The 17,743-nt window shown below is 37.5% G+C and overlaps 1 protein-coding gene across 5 annotated transcripts in view; it reads right to left on the bottom strand.

The window, feature by feature from the left end:
• The window catches only part of cher (filamin A protein cher), a 136,742-nt gene that overhangs the window by 58,200 nt on the left and 60,799 nt on the right, over positions 1-17,743 (bottom strand). For 3 of the 5 annotated variants that reach the window (XM_074102915.1, XM_074102916.1, XM_074102914.1), the window contains exon 2: positions 10,033-10,145. Coding sequence is in view for 2 of the 5 variants with exons in the window: in XM_074102912.1 (XP_073959013.1) it covers positions 9,292-9,342; positions 10,033-10,145; positions 11,280-11,311 (196 nt within the window). In the remaining 3 variants the exon portion in view is untranslated. Of the gene's footprint in view, positions 1-9,291; positions 9,343-10,032; positions 10,146-11,279; positions 11,383-17,743 lie in introns of those variants that run through there. The other 2 variants (XM_074102912.1, XM_074102913.1) reach the window with 2 other exon arrangements.

A 17,743-nucleotide genomic window follows, 5' to 3' on the forward strand; every position in this document is an offset into this window, starting at 1 on the left:
GTTCTCTAACTAGGCTATCCGGCTGTCTTCTAGCTCATCACTGGTTCAGTAATAGCCTAGCTCTAGCCTTTAAGACCTTTAAGACCAGCGTCGTTCGCAAGACCGGCAGATTGCTGATTTGGTACCATTCCGTGACAAGCATTACTACTTTTTATTTTTTTTATTCTTATCCATTCTTACCATTTTTACACGAATAAATATTCTATTCTTTTTTTCCTTTACAAATGTAGTGAATATATTTCCATCGTATTTTGTCGGATAAGTTAGTATTAATCTTGCTCTCTCACCTAACTTACTGAAGTTTGCAAGACCAAGGAGCTACTAAGAAATTCAAAAATCGAAGTTCGTATCGTACCTCACCTCTCAACTCGCGATTAAATAACATTAAGGCGTCAGCGGGGACGGCAAGATACGAATTTCGAATTTAGCCACTTCGTAGTAGGTATGGACTGGCTGATTTGGAACCATTTTTTGACATACGCATTTTTTTATTCTTGTTTTTATTTGTTTTTTTCCAGTCACCAGCATTAATATCTGCCACAGTGGAGCGTGCAAAAATATCTGACACGACCTTCCGGCCCTAGAAATAGAGTCGTATCAGATATTTATGCACGCTTGTTGTGTCAGATATTGGTGCTGGTGACTGTCCCACCTTGTCACCAATGAATATTTTCTTTTTTATTTTCTATATCGATCAAAATAATTAAACTGCACATAGCTACTATGTAAGAGCAAAAGCTTAATCAACCTAATCTACCTACAAAATTTTGCGCATTTAATACAACTAATATAAATTATTAGTGTACGCTCGCCGCATTCGTCGCCATGACTCAACGCGAAAACACGCGAGTTTTTCCGTTGACGCACCGCGTCGAATGCGGCGACATTTACAGGATATTATGTATTGACAACATTTCATAATTTTTATGTCTTGTACGCTGGAAGGTTGTCATAATTTGGAGGTTAAGGGGTTGTATAAATGACGCTGTTCATAGTTGTTAGGTGAATGATATGAAGTTTACAAGCGAATTAGTAAGTTATGACGTAAACATATTAACCGACTGCCCCAAGGAGGGTTATGTTTTCCGAGCGTATGTAGGTATGTATGTGGGTATGTATGTCCATTTCTTTGGTCCTCGCAACAGCCTAAACGGCTGGACGGATTTAACATATTAAAAAAAAAAAGAAAAGAAAAAACATTTATTCGTGACACACAAGATAATATGGATATAGAATTAAACGAAAAAAAAAATTACTTATCAGGTCACGATGTGGTCCCAAATCAGCATAATACCGCCAGTGCGAACGGCGCTGGTCTTCCTTTGGGACCGTGGACTGCATACATTTATGAGGTATAAGAGGTTTCATTGAATTTTTTATAACTGTCGAGAGTGACATAGGGTAAGTATATATATTTCAATTAGTTGTCTGCGAAAAAAAATATGGCGGGAGAATATAAAAATATAATTCTGTTTTGTAACAATATGGGTATCAAATGAAAGCTAATAATTAGCGCATTCTAAATATATAGGTTATAATACTTTTAGTCTACGATTTTCACAGAAATATCAAAAAAGTATAAAATAAAAAATTAAATTTTAAAAATTTAAAAAACCCGTTGCCTTTAAAGCTAAATGGATGAAAATAAGTTTAGTGGTCTAGAACTCTGCCAATTAGCTCATTTAAAGTTCAACATTCGGGACCCAATTCAAATCATGACCAGCTCAAAAAATCTTGGTAATGGCTCCCGACTGTTGACTGACCACTAAGTAGACTTATTTTCTTCCTTTTAGTTTTTAAGGCACTCGGGCTTTATGATTTTTTTAATTTAATATTTTTCCGACAATACTTAAGCTCCATTTCCACCAGAGATGTGCGAGGAATGTGTTTTTCATGATCCAATAGAAACGCTTCATTTACCTCGCCTCGCTCCGCTCAGCTGTTTCCACTAGAGATGTGCTGTGCGAGGATAGTTAAATGTAGCATTTCTATTGGTTAATGAAAAACACATCCTCGCACATTATTGGTGGAGACGATGCTTTAAGATTTTTTTTAAAGGAAAATATTTGCGAATGCGTCGGTCGGGATTCGAACTCTCATCTTCTGACGCCGTATTTTCTAACGCGCTGACGTTCGCAATCGAAATCACTATCTCTTCCTACTCTCCTCTTATACCGTTTGACAGAAGAAAGTGGTGAAAACGATTGTGGTTTCAAGTGTGTTAGACAATAAGGCCTCTGGCTGTACGCGTGTCGTGAGCATGGTCGAAATGTGGTCGAAACGTGGAGATCATTTTAGCAACATAAACAGTCTTGCTTAAGTCATGGGTGATACAATGGTCAACATTGACAGTGCCACACATGGGGTCAATGACCTGAATCATTATGCTAATATGGATGCCCTGGGATGCGAGTTATGAAAGGAATCCTAATAAGCTTAAGTCGTCGAAATTAACACGGAAAAAGTATCATAGCGAATTTAATAAACCGAAGAATATACATATAACTACCTATAAACGTATTCGTTATGTTTATGTTGTACTTTTGACATGTAAATTGCATTTTCATCACACTAATTGCTCGTAAGCAGTGTCGTAATATTATGCAGCTAACTTGGTTGCAACTCCCTGAATACTAAAGTCCAAGGACCATTTTTTTGCTTATTACGCCTAAGGGCGTAATGAGTTTGTATTTATTTATGTACTACTGGGCCGTACAGCTCAATAACTCTGCTGCGATGTAGCGGGAGGCTGCTGGCGCTGCCCCCGAGCTGCGCCAGCCGTATTTAATCTTTGTAAAAATAATATTTTTTGCCTTACAAATACATTATATATTTTACTCACTAATGGTACTAGAATTACGAACACCAACTCATTACTCAGCTTTTGACTTGGGGCTTCTAGTAGACTTGTTCATAATTCCTTATTTACCACCCTTAAGACAAAATGTACTATTAATAAGCAATAAACAGTACTAGCTCCACTTCGAACCTTAATAAATCCCGTTCTAGCCCGACGAACCCTGATTTGTGAATTACTCTCTATCTACAAATCCGTCGTCAAGCGTCACACAAAGTAAATAAATAACCCTTAATATATGCAAATAAATTGGCGTGTCCGGGTTATTTTATAAAAAAGCCTCATAAAATGCCAACGTCGGTATATTTCTGGCTTCTTGGTATGCCAAGTCATATATATATATTATATATGTGTATATGTCTAGTGGGCGCGGATTGCTACCAATAATGATTAGGTGTTTTGATATATTATAACTAGCTTTCGTCCGCTCCGCCTTCGTTGCTCAACTCCATCATCATCATCAGCCGAAAGACGTCCACTGGTGAACAAGGCCTCCCCCTTAGCACGCCACCGCACCGCAATGACATATAGAATCTTTCGTGTTATCTATTTGTACTTAATAATATTGTTATGTCTAGTATTGTGAATAATGATTGGTTTTTTGGAGACTTTTTGTGTTGTTTATTTTCAACTCCAAATTTGTTACTTTTACGGGTATCCCGTGAAAACCATACAGAAAATACAAACTGAGACATGCATAGATTCCCAGCGCTGGCCTCTTTTTCTGGTTTATCTGTGCATCCATGTCTCAGTTTGTATTTTCGATATGGTTTTCACGGGATACCCGTAAAAGTAACAAATTTGGAGTTGAAATAAAAAATACAAAAAGACTCCAAAAAACCAATCATAATTTGATTGTTTAGTAGCGACATCTCTTGTCTGGGTGAGCGGTTAGTTCCGAAAGAATGTGACGTCTCTCGATGAGAGCGAAACATAGATGTCGCTAGTGCTGCTGCTTAAGTAGCGTAGTAGAAAAAAGCAACCTGAGATATGTGTGCATAGGAGAAATTTGTTTCTAGACTCCTGTCCAGCGGTGGTGTAGTTTCTGTGCATCCATGTCTCAGTTTGTATTTTCGATATATTGTGAATAAATTTATTTGCTTTCTTTCTTTCCACTATGAACGGCGACTTGCCACTTGCAATCAAACGTTTGACTGCAACTGGTGCCCCTAACTCAACTCGGTTGCTCGGCTCCATATCTCATGGTAATTGCACAAAACCTGACTATGTCACTCTCTGGCCCATAAACTATCTCTATGCCAAAAATCACGTCGATCCGTTGCTCCGTTTCGACGTGAAAGACGGACAAAACATACATACAAACACACACACTTTCGCATTTATAATATTACTAGCTTTTGCCCGCGGCTCCGCCCGCGTAGTATTCGGTTATCGCGCGCTGTTCCCTCGGGAATAAAAAGTAGCCTATGTCACTCTCGGGCCCATAAACTATCTCTATGCCGAAAAACACGTCGATCCGTCGCTCCGTTACGGCGTGAAAGACGGACAAACACACAAACACACTTTCGCATTTATAATATTATATGGATATGGGTTATGTGCCATCATCACATCAGCCGAAGGACGTCTACTGTTGGGCATTGGCCACACCCATATATCTCCAGTTACTTCGGTTGGAAGCAGCATGCATCCACCGTGAACCTGGCTTTAACCAGGTCATCCGTCCTTCTCGTAGTGGAAGTCTTACGCTGTAATACATCTCCTAACAATTTTCCTGACAAAGCTAAAACACTTCGCTCACGCCGCAATATACTCGTAATATTTCACATCTAACAAAAATTAACTAAACCCAAAACATACAGCGTGTCTCTCAAAGCAATAAAACGAATAAATTCCACATTTTAGCAATCCTGATTTATCATACCTAGCCGCAAAAAATGCTGTAAAACTGAAATGTTCTCTCGACCGCGAACAAGTTAAATAAGAAGCTGCCTTGCCAAATCGTATGCGCACCATTTGCTTCGGTAGCTTCCTTTTCCCATTACAGTGACACTTGTAAAAAAACATGTCGTCAGTGCTTATGTAATTTTGACGTTTGATGCTTCCTATTTGTTGGTTGTCAACAATTCGGTAGGATTAAAAAAAATATCGTTGCTAATAGCTAGTGTCCTCAACAATTCTAATTAGGCCATTATTATCAGAAAATATTGGACAAGCCCTCTCATTCTGAGAGGAGGGCTGTGCCCAGCATATAGGACGTATATAGGCTGGGATGTCCATAAAAATATTTAATCATTTATTTTGCTCGCAGGACAGATGGTCGATGGGGTCAGAAGGTTCTCGAATGGACCGGGACCGGGAGACGAGCTGTCGGTAGGCCTCCAAAAAGATGGAGCGACGACCTGGTTAAGATCGCGGGATCGCGGTGGATGCGGAAAACACAAGACCGGTCTGAGTGAAGAGCCTTGAGGGAGGCCTATGTCCAGCAGTGGACGTCTTTCGGCTGACATGATGATGATGAAAGTAAATAAGCAATAGGTAATTACTCGTAGTAAATGTTGTCTAAATCAATAAGTCTTAACTTAATATAGGTATGTAGGCCCAAAACAAAATGATTGCGGGTGGAACATTTGCGGATGGATCATATTTCTGAGTGTACGTAATTACAAGTGGTCGCTTTTTTTCGGCAAGTCAACTTTTCCATAAGACAAGGTTCCTTGTTGATGTATTTCAAATTGTCCTTTTTCTGCTTTGACGTATAATTTCGAGTTGTCCATTTTCCATTTGCACCGAATGACAGTAAAGACGTCCACTGCTGGACATAGGCCTCCCCCAACGCTCTCCACTCAGACCGGTCTTGTGCTTTCCGCATCCACCGTTCCATCTTGTTGGAGGCCTACCGACAGCCGATGTGTATGTGTTTAGTTTTAAATGGGTCCCACAGCAAGACAGCATTGCGCCGCTACTTTATGTAGAGTGAGGCCCAATTTTTACTATTCACTGTTTTGTTTTATTTTTTTCTTCCAAATGTATTTTCTCTCTCTCTCTCTCTCTCTCTCTCTCTCTCTCTCTCTCTCTCTCTCTCTCTTATTTGAAATATTAAATAATTTAATTTTAAATTCTTCAGTAGGTAGTATGGACTACTTTGACTCCTGTAAGTGTTTTTAGGATTTAAACTTCAAGCGTTGTATAAATCATTCTATTATGTATATAGTCTCATAAACTTTATTAAAATGATCGCGAACTATACTGAACTGCTCTCTCGGCTGTCAGAAACACAATTCTCAAATGATATAACAAACGTATTACTTCACAAAAGCTTCACAACATTGTAGGCATTAATAAATTTAGAGCTTCAAACGTAACCACTTTACAAATGAGAATATAAAACTGTTTGATGACTCGCAGCGCTAATTTCCTCATAAAACATAAGAAAAGGAAGTGGTTTGACACATTCCGTGATATTTTTACTTGATCTAATATTATAAAACAGATCCAAGCATATTTAGAGTTGCCATTAGATTCTGTGGAGCTGAAAAGTGGCACCATAAACGTATGATCAATGCCAAGCAAGAACTGTATTCGAGGTTTTTCACTTAAACGAGAATGATAAATATATTGGGAAGGACTTAAATATATTTATATTGTAAAATTGTAGACTTAAATTGCCTTTGAATAGCAATATAGATGTATTTCTTGGGACTTAGAAATGAAATAAACCAAAAAGACATTGATGCCAAAAACATTGATTTGCTTTTTTTCAAAATATCTGGTTATATTACATCACAGATCAACTACATATAACCATAGACATTGTATATTTTTCTAACTTGGTGTGGTCAACTATTTTAGAAAGTAACATTATGAGTTTTTTTGCACGAATCAAACTTCCTAATTACAATTACATAAATGCATACCTACCTTTTATTTTATTTTACTTTTTGCGTTACAGAAAACACCGCCTGTACATCTGTACCTATGATTATCGTTTCTTTTGACTAATATCTGACACAACAAAGCGTGCGTAAATGAGGCGTCAGATATTTTTGCACTCTCCACTGTGGCAGATATGAATGCAGGTGTCTATAAGAAACCCAGCAACTTCATTATGTACTTCTGCTCCTTAATAGCCGTAACATTGATATCAACCTCGGAATCAAGCGCGAATGAAGGGCCACCAGCCAAATACTTCTAGATTAATCAAGCCGCAGAGCTACAGCACCAACATTTATATTTAAAAACATACTATTACTAGCACCTGTTCGCATAAAATACATCGCATGCGTCACTCATAACTCCAGCATAATATAAAGCTAAGGCAAGGTTGTTTTTTGGTGTAGGTATGTTTATATTTCTGCCTGCCCTTGGTGATTTTTAGGGCGCGATTTATGACAGTATGTAATAAAAATATGCGTCTGTTTAGCATTATAATGGCATGGAAATAAATCTATTAAAACTTCTTCAATGTGTATCTAAACCTGGCCCTGTACTACGAAATGCAAAATTCGAACTTCGTATCTTGTCGTCTCGCTTACGCTAATATTATTTGATACGAGAGTGAGAGGGACGGACGGTACGATACGAACTTCAATTTTCGAAAGTTACAGGTTGTATTGTCTAACGCCCACACCTTTCCATCTTCGTCCTAAGAAGAAGCAGATCGTGAATGTGTTGGACAATATGACTACCGGTAAATCTACCCTTGAACATGAGTTGGGTAAGAATATGAATCGGTTCAATCATTATCGTCTGCGCTTCACAAATCGAAGAATATGTCCATTAACTAAATTCTTATCGTACTGTGAAGACGGCTAAATATCGTCACTACTTTGAAAAAATCTCGTATCTAAAATCAATTTGTCAACGAAATTGAACCTTGACGTAATGTTCATAAAGTTCACTCAGAAAATTATCTATTTCGAGGTACGAGATTTTTTTAAAGTAATGACGATATACCATGGGCCCTATACTATAGTTTAGGGGAATAAAAAGTTTAATTATAGATCATCGACAAATTTGTCAAATTTTATTACGTAAAAGATTCATCGGTTGTAATGCTCGCGGCTTATTTATACCAATTAACGGGCTCGATACTTGAGTATTGCGAGAGTTTGTGTAGATCAATAAATGCTTACAATTGCGAAGAACTCATGATAAACTTGGATTTCGGATGGATTATCATCCATATTTAATGAGGGCTATCGCGTATGAATTCGCCACTAGAGGCGCTAGTGTAGCGTGAGGTCTCCGAAATGTCAAATCTCATAGTTTCTGGGTGAGCTACGCGGGTTTATTATAATTAGAATAATTTTGTGAATATTTTGCAATATCTGAAATTAATTATGGGAAATATGCGTTCCGGGGCAATGAATGTCTGTGTTTTGAGACAGTTTTGTCTTTCGGAAACCTTTGTCCTCTCTTTTTTCCGAACTAAACGGGGACTATGCAACACTGTGACATGCTCGATATTTTTATGGTACGGTTTTAAGGTGTATTAAATATGATTTTAATCTAAACTTTGTTTTCACGCCCGTAATAACAGGCTTTGAAAGCCATACTTAAAAACCTCACGCAACAGTGCGCCATCTAGTGAGCCTAAAAATGATAGCCCTCATTCTGTCTGTTAATAAAAAACAATAGTTAATATGAAGAAAATTTTCCTAACAAACCCTAAGCGAGTCCGTCCGTCCGTCACTAGTTACATGCTAGCCATGTGGATACTTAGGGGCTGTTTCACCATCCATTGATTAGCGTTAACCGCCGGTTAAATGTGATGCCGTCTCCGTCTACTCGAACAAAACAAATAGAGACGGCATCACAGCTAACCGCCAGTTAACACTAATCAATGGATGGTGAAACAGCCCCTTAATATCTTAAAACAAAGATATCAGTTGAGATAAAATATACTACAATTATTTTAGCAATGTATCAATCTGAAAAAAATTGGCAAGCCACAGCCATCTAGCGGCGCGTAGTGAAAGCCGTAACTCATTGAGCCAGCCGCATACGTTGCCGTGCGCTCTAGTATAGACGACTGACAAAAGATGGCGCTGTTTTCCATTTACATGAAAAAGCTTTGACCTAGCAGACATTCACAAAAATAAAAAACGTCACCACAAATCTTAATAAAACTTTGTAGCCTTTAGAAATTTAATTACTTAAATGTGATAATTTTGATTTTAAAACTGTCATGGAGTCAGGGCCGAATAAGTTTCAATCATTTTTTTAAAAAGCTACTATTGAAAGAACACGTAATAAGGGTAACAAAAAAGGATAAAACAAATGACAAATTCTAACAAAATAATTGACGTACACAATCAAGAGCCAAAACGGGATTAATCTGAAGATCAAAATTTCTCTATAGACTTTTTGACCTCCAGAAACTGGGATAAAAACTGTGTCAAAAGATGTCATGTGATCTTTGACTGGATCTAACAGTTCGACAAAACATTGGTCGGGCAACACAAACATACCCATTATGAATCTCCTGAGATCTTGACGTAGAAAACTCGGTTGAAAAAAGTCTGTAAATTATTCAAGTCTTATTTTTCTTGTGATGCGTTAAAAAAATACATTTAAGTCATCATAACTTGTGTCACTACTCTCCAATTTTCGTTTATCTGAAATCGCTATATTTTATTTCTTAATAGTTTTTGTATTGTTGTCTAGTGTGTATAATTATGTGTGTGTTATAGCAAGGTTTAAAGAATATTGTGTTTTGTGCACATGATTTGAAATCGGCCAATGTGCGCGAAAATTGGGTTAAACATAAAAAAAAACTGTGTATCGAGTTCTTAGAGCCCGTTCTCACTTGGCGGGTATCGGATCCGTTTCGATCATTTCTATAGAAAATTTGTGTCGGTCAAGTGTGAATAGCTTCATATAAAACGGTCTGCCACTGGAACATCCGATTAAAATCCGGCCCGATATCCGACAAGTGGAAACCAGATCTTTCTGTAGCATAGACTATTTTTCATAGTCTTTTATTCTGTAGAATAGATGGGTTATGGCGTTCTATGGATTTAGCTAGTGTATCCTGGATCCTGAACTGCGACTCGGTTCTGTCACATGCCCCAAACACTGGTTGTAGGGTGTGGTAACCATCACAAACACCCGCGTTTGCTGCGGTAGCGCCACAGATAGCAGCAATTTTTTCGATAAGGAATTGCGCTGATATTCTAGCTCAAGATTGTATTTTTATTTAAAAGACTTACCTTCTAAAAGTTGACTGGTAGGCAACCGAAGCGAGACCTTGAGAGAGGAGGCGTAAGTGGAGTCGATGTACCAACGCGGGTCGCGCTGCTCACCCAGCCTTCCAATACTGCCTCTGTAACAGAGAGAAGGTAGCTGTCAAGAAAATGTGATCAAAATGGTTGCAAAGAAGAGCTGACTTCACTAAACAATTGCTTATGTTCCTCACGTTAATTTATACCTGTAAAAGAGAAGCGTGCGTGACAGACTGGATACTTAACTGATTGGTAAACAACACACAGCTTAAACTAACGGAGCTAAAGACTTGAAATTTAGCAGATCTGACTAGGGCACAGAGATGCAATAAGGATATATTTTTAAAATTCCCGCGAGATGTAGACTAGTTCTTACTCTTTCTCGAGAGCAAAGCTCCCGATACAAACGCGAAAATATCATTCCTAATGTCGGTGTAGTCACAGTATATATATAAGCTAAAGGTTTAGTGATGATCGTTATACCGTTTATGGCTATGGACACTGATGATCACCAGAAGATTCATTTTTCTTTTCTTTTTCTATAAAACGCTGTAACCGAAAATGGTCTACATAATCGTAGGTAAATAAACATTAAGCATAATTCCAGTATAAAGTACTTACAAAAACCTCATTTCAATCATAGTTAAAAAGGTAACTTTTACTATTAACCTTATAACATTAAGAAATTTTTGAGTGTCTAGTGTGTATAATTATGTGAATTTAAAGTTGCCGAAACTTTTAGAAAGTTCATACAGCTCTTTTGCATGTTTTGTGGACATATTTATGCTGGCGAAAACCTTGAAAAGGTGTTGATTGGAGACACCGACACGATATTAATGGCTACATAAAAATAAGCTTTCACGCGCTGTCTGGGAATCGAACCCCGACCTTGCGTTCAGGTATGCTAACGTAATCATAAAACTAATATGCATGCATTCATTGATTTTAGGTACTGCCTTGCCATAAATAATAATAAATACTTATAAAAAGTCAATACGTGTCACTTTTGTAAATAAAAAACGCATAAAATATAAATTAAAAGAAGGAGCCTGGTTGCTTAAACATAAATTAAAAAATAATGCGGATACTATAATTGTGAACTCGCAATTCATTCACAAAACAAAGCAAAACCAACCAAAATCCCTACGACACCACAAAAGGAGGTTATGGCCAATCAAAACAATAAAACAAAAGTTCGCTCGCTACAAAGAAATGTTCAAAACTTGAATATTTACCGTGGATCCATATTGGTGTGTGGTTTATCCATACATGAAATTTATTTCGCCAACGATATTCAAAATAAAAACTACATGTTTCGTCCGTACATATGTCAAACTAAACTATTTTCGGACAGCCAAGTTCACGTTGGTTCGTAACATAAATATAATGTAAGCGCAGCGGATTATTATGTCTGCGCGGCCGCAGTGATTTTTCAGCTTCAGGATAGTCTGCGTAAACCCTTTAGTTTAATGATCTCGCTCAGAGATGGCGCTACTTAACCTTGTAGTTTTTAGTTTTGCTATCTGGCAATAGATGGCGCAAAAGTGTGGAAAGCTCTTTAGTGTATAGCAAGCTTTTTCTAGAGCTTTCAATCGATATCGGATGTAAATCTTCTATTTGCCGCTAGATGGCGTAACGAAGAAAATTGTTCCGTGAATTTATAACAAGATTAAATCTTAGTTCCGAGGTTTAATTGCACACAATTAAATCTGACGACGAATTAATGCCGGCCTAGTGCGGATTGAAAATTTACAAACCCCATTGAATTAAATAAATAAATATCATGGACTTTAAGGGTTGAAATAGGGATGTAAGTTTATATGTGGAAGTTCGTCGCTGTCGAAGATAAAAACCATGAAACTTGCCATTTCGGCACGTGATTAAGAGATAAATAGACATTTGTTCACGCTTTTTTTTTTATTCTTTCTGTGAGGGGGTTAAATAGGGGAAGAAAGTTTATAAATAAGATCGTCATTGTCGAAGATATCGATGTTCTTTATGAAACTTGGCATTTGGGCACTTATTAAAAAATAAATAGATATTTCTTCAAGCGTGTTTGAAAATTTTACCTGCGAGGGATGAAATAGAGGATGAAATTTATATGGAACGTCGTCATTATCACAGATAAATCAAAGAATCTTTGTGTTTAAGTTTTCGATAAGAACTAAAAAAATCGGTTCAATTCGACTTGGACTCGCGCATCAACGGTTCCGTACGTAGGTATTTATGAATATCCAGTGTTTTTTAAGCTTTAAAGCAAAATGTACGCAACGTGGGGTAATTTTAGATGGCTTATTGACATAGACAGTCAGAAATTAATAATTATAATTTTCAGATTTTCTATTTATTTATACTATAAGGGGAAAAAATTGCTAATAGAGCTACTTTTATAACAAGTTCCAAGTTCTAGGACAGCCGGGAGTACCCTATAACTTTTTCTGTTATGGCGATTTGTATGGAAACACCTTTTTAATGACTGTAGCTTTTGATGACGTTAACTTAGAAGTTCAATTTTTTCACAGCTTCCGGAACTATTGACCAGAGTTTAGGGTTTTAATTTCAACTCGATACATACTCCGCGCGTTTACGGGATAAAGGGTCTTGACAGACAGACGGATAGGCGGACAGCAAAGTTCCTTTTGAGGTACGGAACCTAAAAAACATTTGTTCCGGCTCTTTTCACATTTCGACATTTTTCATACTTGAAATATGGGATGAAAGTTCGTCCAAACAAATTTACTATAGGTAAGTATACTTATCGGAAATATGTGTAGCATGCTTAGTAAGAATGCCGTCTTAATTATAATCCTACCCTCCTAACTTACAATAAAGGACGTAAGATGTCAAGAGTTCACTATGAAGAATTAGTCCTTTTGTGTTGGCAGGGTAGAATACACGTCGTATTGCTAAAATGTGGCTACCCGCAAAATATTTATGCTTTACCAAGAATGGAAGAACAAAAAAAATTATCTCAGATATAAAGCAATGTATTAAAATATGTTTCATAAACCGTAGAAGTTTCTTTGTTCTATTATTGGCAGAATAGGTACCCTAAATTAAAAACTTTCCAAAGTACTATTCCACGCGGACGAAGTCGCGGGCATAAGCTAGTAATATAATAAATGCATCTTATTATTTGATGTAGCTTGATGCATGGTCTCGCCGCGCATGAAACGAATGTGATAAACATTCAATGTTCGCGCCGTCGTGGTCGACACATCCGCAGTAAAAGCACATTCCTCGATCACGTACAATAAGCCGCAATGTGGATTTATGTCGCACATAAATTGCTAAATAATGTGTTGGAATTTTCATTCTACACCCACTCGTCACGGGAAAGAGATGTTATATTAGAGTTATTTGAAAGTGCATAGCAACAAAAATTATAACTGTTTTTATTTTATCACTAGCTGTTGCCCACGACACGACTCCATCCGTGTAGAATTCGTTTACCGCTATCCCGCGGGAACTATGCAATTTTCCGGGATAAAAACCGTCCTATGTCCTTCGCTGGGTCTCAAACTATCTGTATACGTATCGGTGGGTGTGTTATGATCGGTATAAAAATATGTAGTTTATATATTTTCATTTGATATAACACCATTTGACATATTCCCAAAGGGTATAATCGCTCATTTTATATAATAAATGTTTGGTATAATATTAAAATATCTATTTTTACTTTGTATAATTATCATTTGGTATAACTATTATTTCTTATAACCATCATATTCTATAATTCTCATTTGGTATACAGCCACATTATATAACTATCTAAGCAAGGCATTAATTATATCCGTTCTGTTACAAAAAAAAACCTACTTAGCCTTCTGAACCTAACCAACCCACTCGCTTCTGCTCAGTCTCATCATGCTCGCTCGCTTCGCTCGCTCACCGCCCCATAATTTAACATTTAAGCGTTATATCATTAGTTTATTATAGGAAATATGCATTCTATTTAAAGTATATTATATTAAATGTTATGCGATGTAATGATTATTATATAAAGCCATAATTATATCATTTGTAAATAGGAAATATGCATTCTATTTAAAGTATATTATATTAAATGTTATGCGATGTAATGATTATTATATAAAGCCATAATTATATCATTTGTAAATATATTATTTGTTATTATACGATTCAAAAATTATATCAAATGAGAGTTATTGCGACTAAAATTATATAAAAAAAATATAGCCGTCGTTACGCAAAAAGACTTTTAAAGTTTCGTATTTATAATATTAGTGGAACTACCTCTTACCCTCTCTCTTTGCTGGCGTTACCTGTTAAGAATTAAGCACACAGCAGACTACCAAGAGACACATTATGATGGAGCGTAGTACACACGCGTTTTTTTCTTTGTTTTCTTTTTTAGGGTTCCGTAGCCAAATGGCAGAAAACGGAACCCTTATGGATTCGTCATGTCTGTCAAAGCCACTTTTTTCCGAAACTATAAGAACTATACTGTTGAAATTTGGTAAGTAGATGTAAGTATTCTGTGAACCGCATTAAGATTTTCACACAAAAATAGAAATAAAACAATAAATTTTGGGGGTCCCAAGTATACTTACACTGAAATTCAAAAATTTTTTTTCATCAAACCCATACGTGTGGGGTATCTATGGATAGGTCTTCAAAAATGATATTGAGTAGTGAGAGATACTGAATAGTTTGCGCGAGAGACACTTCCAAAGTGGTAAAATGTGTGTCCCCCTCCCCTTCCCCTGTAACTTTTAAATAAGAGAATGATAAAATTAAAAAAAATATATGATGAACATTGCATGCAAACTTCCACCGAAAATTGATTTGAACGAGATCTAGTAAGTAGTTTTTTTAATACGTCATAAATCGTAAACCGCAATTTACCTTTCATTCAATTAACTCAAATATAAAAAAATACAGTTTAAGCAGGTCATCCGTCCATATCGTTGGTGGACGTCCTACGCTGTGCTTGCTGATCCGTGGTCTCCACTCCAGAACTTTTCGGTCCCAACGACCATCGATGTCCGTGCTGTATAACAGCCTGCCTGCACATTATAGCCACTTCAACGAACTAATTTGAATAGAATCGAATAGAATAGAAAAAATATATTTTTGAACAACTACGAGTACAGCTAATAATACAGCTAAACAAAAGCAAAAAAAATACAAAAATATTTATTTGCTTAATGATTCACAAGTTATAAGTATAGTTATGCCCAGCGGACCCCAAACTAGGCTGAGCCTGTATCTTGGGACCCTGGAGTGCAATATGTGAAATGAAACAATACAAAAGAATCAGAATAAAACCTAATTTAGTCCAGAAAACCTAAATTACATTAAAAATAAAAAAGACGACAAGTGCGCAAGTCTTGTGTGCGTGTGTGTGTGTGTGTGTGTGTGTGTGTGTGTGTGTGTGTGTGTGTGTGTGTGTGTGTGCGTGAGTATGTGTATCTGTATCTGCAGATGTGTGCCAGCAGGAGAAAGAATTATCTGACAAGAAGTAAGGCCTCTGTGTCTTTATAAGATAGTGAGAGCAGCCACCTTTTTACGATCACTTTAACTTTATCAGTCGTGCAGTATTGCATCCTATGTATTTTTTGCAGATATTATTATATATTCGCCGGTGCATATACTTTGGCGCGCGCTTAGCCAGGGCTGATCTGTAACTAGGTAAAGGGACTCGAAACACACGTTTGGCCAGATGTTCTGAGTAGATAGGTCAATTTATAACCAAACAATAAACATATACATATGTAGTTGATATAAAAAGGACACCCCTCAGCATGTATCATGGCCATGGCACGCGATGCCACGACGCTGATTTTCAGTGGGTCCACAGCAACTTAAAACTAAACCAAGTTAGACAAACACAAGATGATACATGACATACAATTAAACCTAAAAAGAGAGAGAGCTTTGCTTGGCTGTCGGTAACCCCCTTCTATATACTATATACTCCTTCTATATACTCAGTGACAGTCAACAGCCCTAAAGGCGCTCACATCGCCAAAAGGTTGACTCAAGACTGATCTATAATGGAGTACAAGCACTAAACAAGTTTGGCAGACGCAATAAAGTGAGACTGGTTTGGATCCCAGGACACAAAGGCTTCATCGGAAATGAAAAAAAGCCGATGAGCTAGCAAGGGAAGGGTCATGAACAAAAACATAGGCCCGAGCCGTATGTGGGACTTTCACAGGGTACCATGAAGAATGCCATAAACGACCACACCACACTTAAACACCAACAAGAGTGGAAAACACTGGAAGGTCTAAAGCATTCAAACGATTCATCGAAAATGTCAGCACAAGCTGGACTAAAAACTCTGGACACTCAGTAGGAAACAACTCCGACATAATCGTCGGGGCATTCACAGGTCACTTCAATACTAAACACATACTAGTAAAGATGGACTACAGGACAATGAAGTCTGTAGAATATGTGGCGAGGGAAGACGAAACAATGGAACCACATTATGTGTGAATGTGACGCCCTCGCCAGATCAAGAATGAGACTCTTTGGCGACGGATACCCCGCACCAGGAGACTTTAAGGCACTACACTACCGCTACGTCAGATCATCCAATTTATGGACGAGGTGATAAAGGCAATAGAGTAAGTGCGAAAGGAGGGAATACACACAAAGATCCCTACGGTCGAAGTGTATCCGCAAGGACCCCTAAGCATAAGATAAGATTTAAGATAACCCCCTTCTTCTCGTACTTCTATCTTCCTGTTTTCATTAATTATATTGTTATTAAAGTATAGAATATGAACGATTTCATATTTTTAGACACAATCCGACCGTCATCATGACTCAATATTACGCAACTTCACAATAAATGCTAAAGCTTCAATCCCATTAACTGCCAGGAATGCGTGTAAATCTGCGCTTGCACGTACACTAAATCACTGAATAGCCGGCACTGGCGTGTAATGAGCATTGTTTTACTAAATGTATGTTAACGTCGCTGAAGTATGTTGATCTTAATGGGGTCGCCATTCATGCGGGATTACTGTGATTTTAATGTATTTTTCATCACACTTGCTCGTAAACAGTGTCGTAACATGCAGGCTACCTTGGTTGCAACCCCCCAAATAAAACCCTCGACCTTTATGTGCTTCTCATGAAACCCGTGGTCGGTAAATGAGTCATTTCCCTCACTAATTTTGTTGTCATGAAGCCCAAGGTCGGTAAATGAGTGTGATACTGCATGGCGTGCAGCAGCGCCTGCAGGAGCGCGGCGCGCGCACGTCGGGCGGCATGGTCAGGCTGGGGTAGGGCTAGGGCGCGCGGAGGCTGGCGCTGCCAGAGCGTAGTCAGCGTATCGGCAATTTAAAAAAAAAAAAGTTTTCTTTTACAAATATACAATTTTACTCGCAATGTGATGAAAACATTGTATGTCGCACGGGAGGTACTAGAATTACGAACATCGACTCATTAAAGCCCTCAGTCTCGACTTCGGAATTCTAATAGACTCTCGTTCGTAATTCCTTGTTTACCGCCCTTAAGACACAATGTACTATTAACATTATCATACCTGACTGCCGAGTAAACTGAATCACGCACCAACCAAGGTATCCTTTTCATACTTAATCAATTTCGCTATAATTTATTTGTCAATTGTATGATTTTAATGTTGTATCTGTTTGATCAGCAGTAGATAGTATTGCTAATAGTAAATAAAATATTACTTTACGTAAACTTGTTA

This window comes from Choristoneura fumiferana, chromosome 19 (assembly GCF_025370935.1).
Source record: "Choristoneura fumiferana chromosome 19, NRCan_CFum_1, whole genome shotgun sequence".
NCBI lineage: Eukaryota > Metazoa > Arthropoda > Insecta > Lepidoptera > Tortricidae > Choristoneura > Choristoneura fumiferana.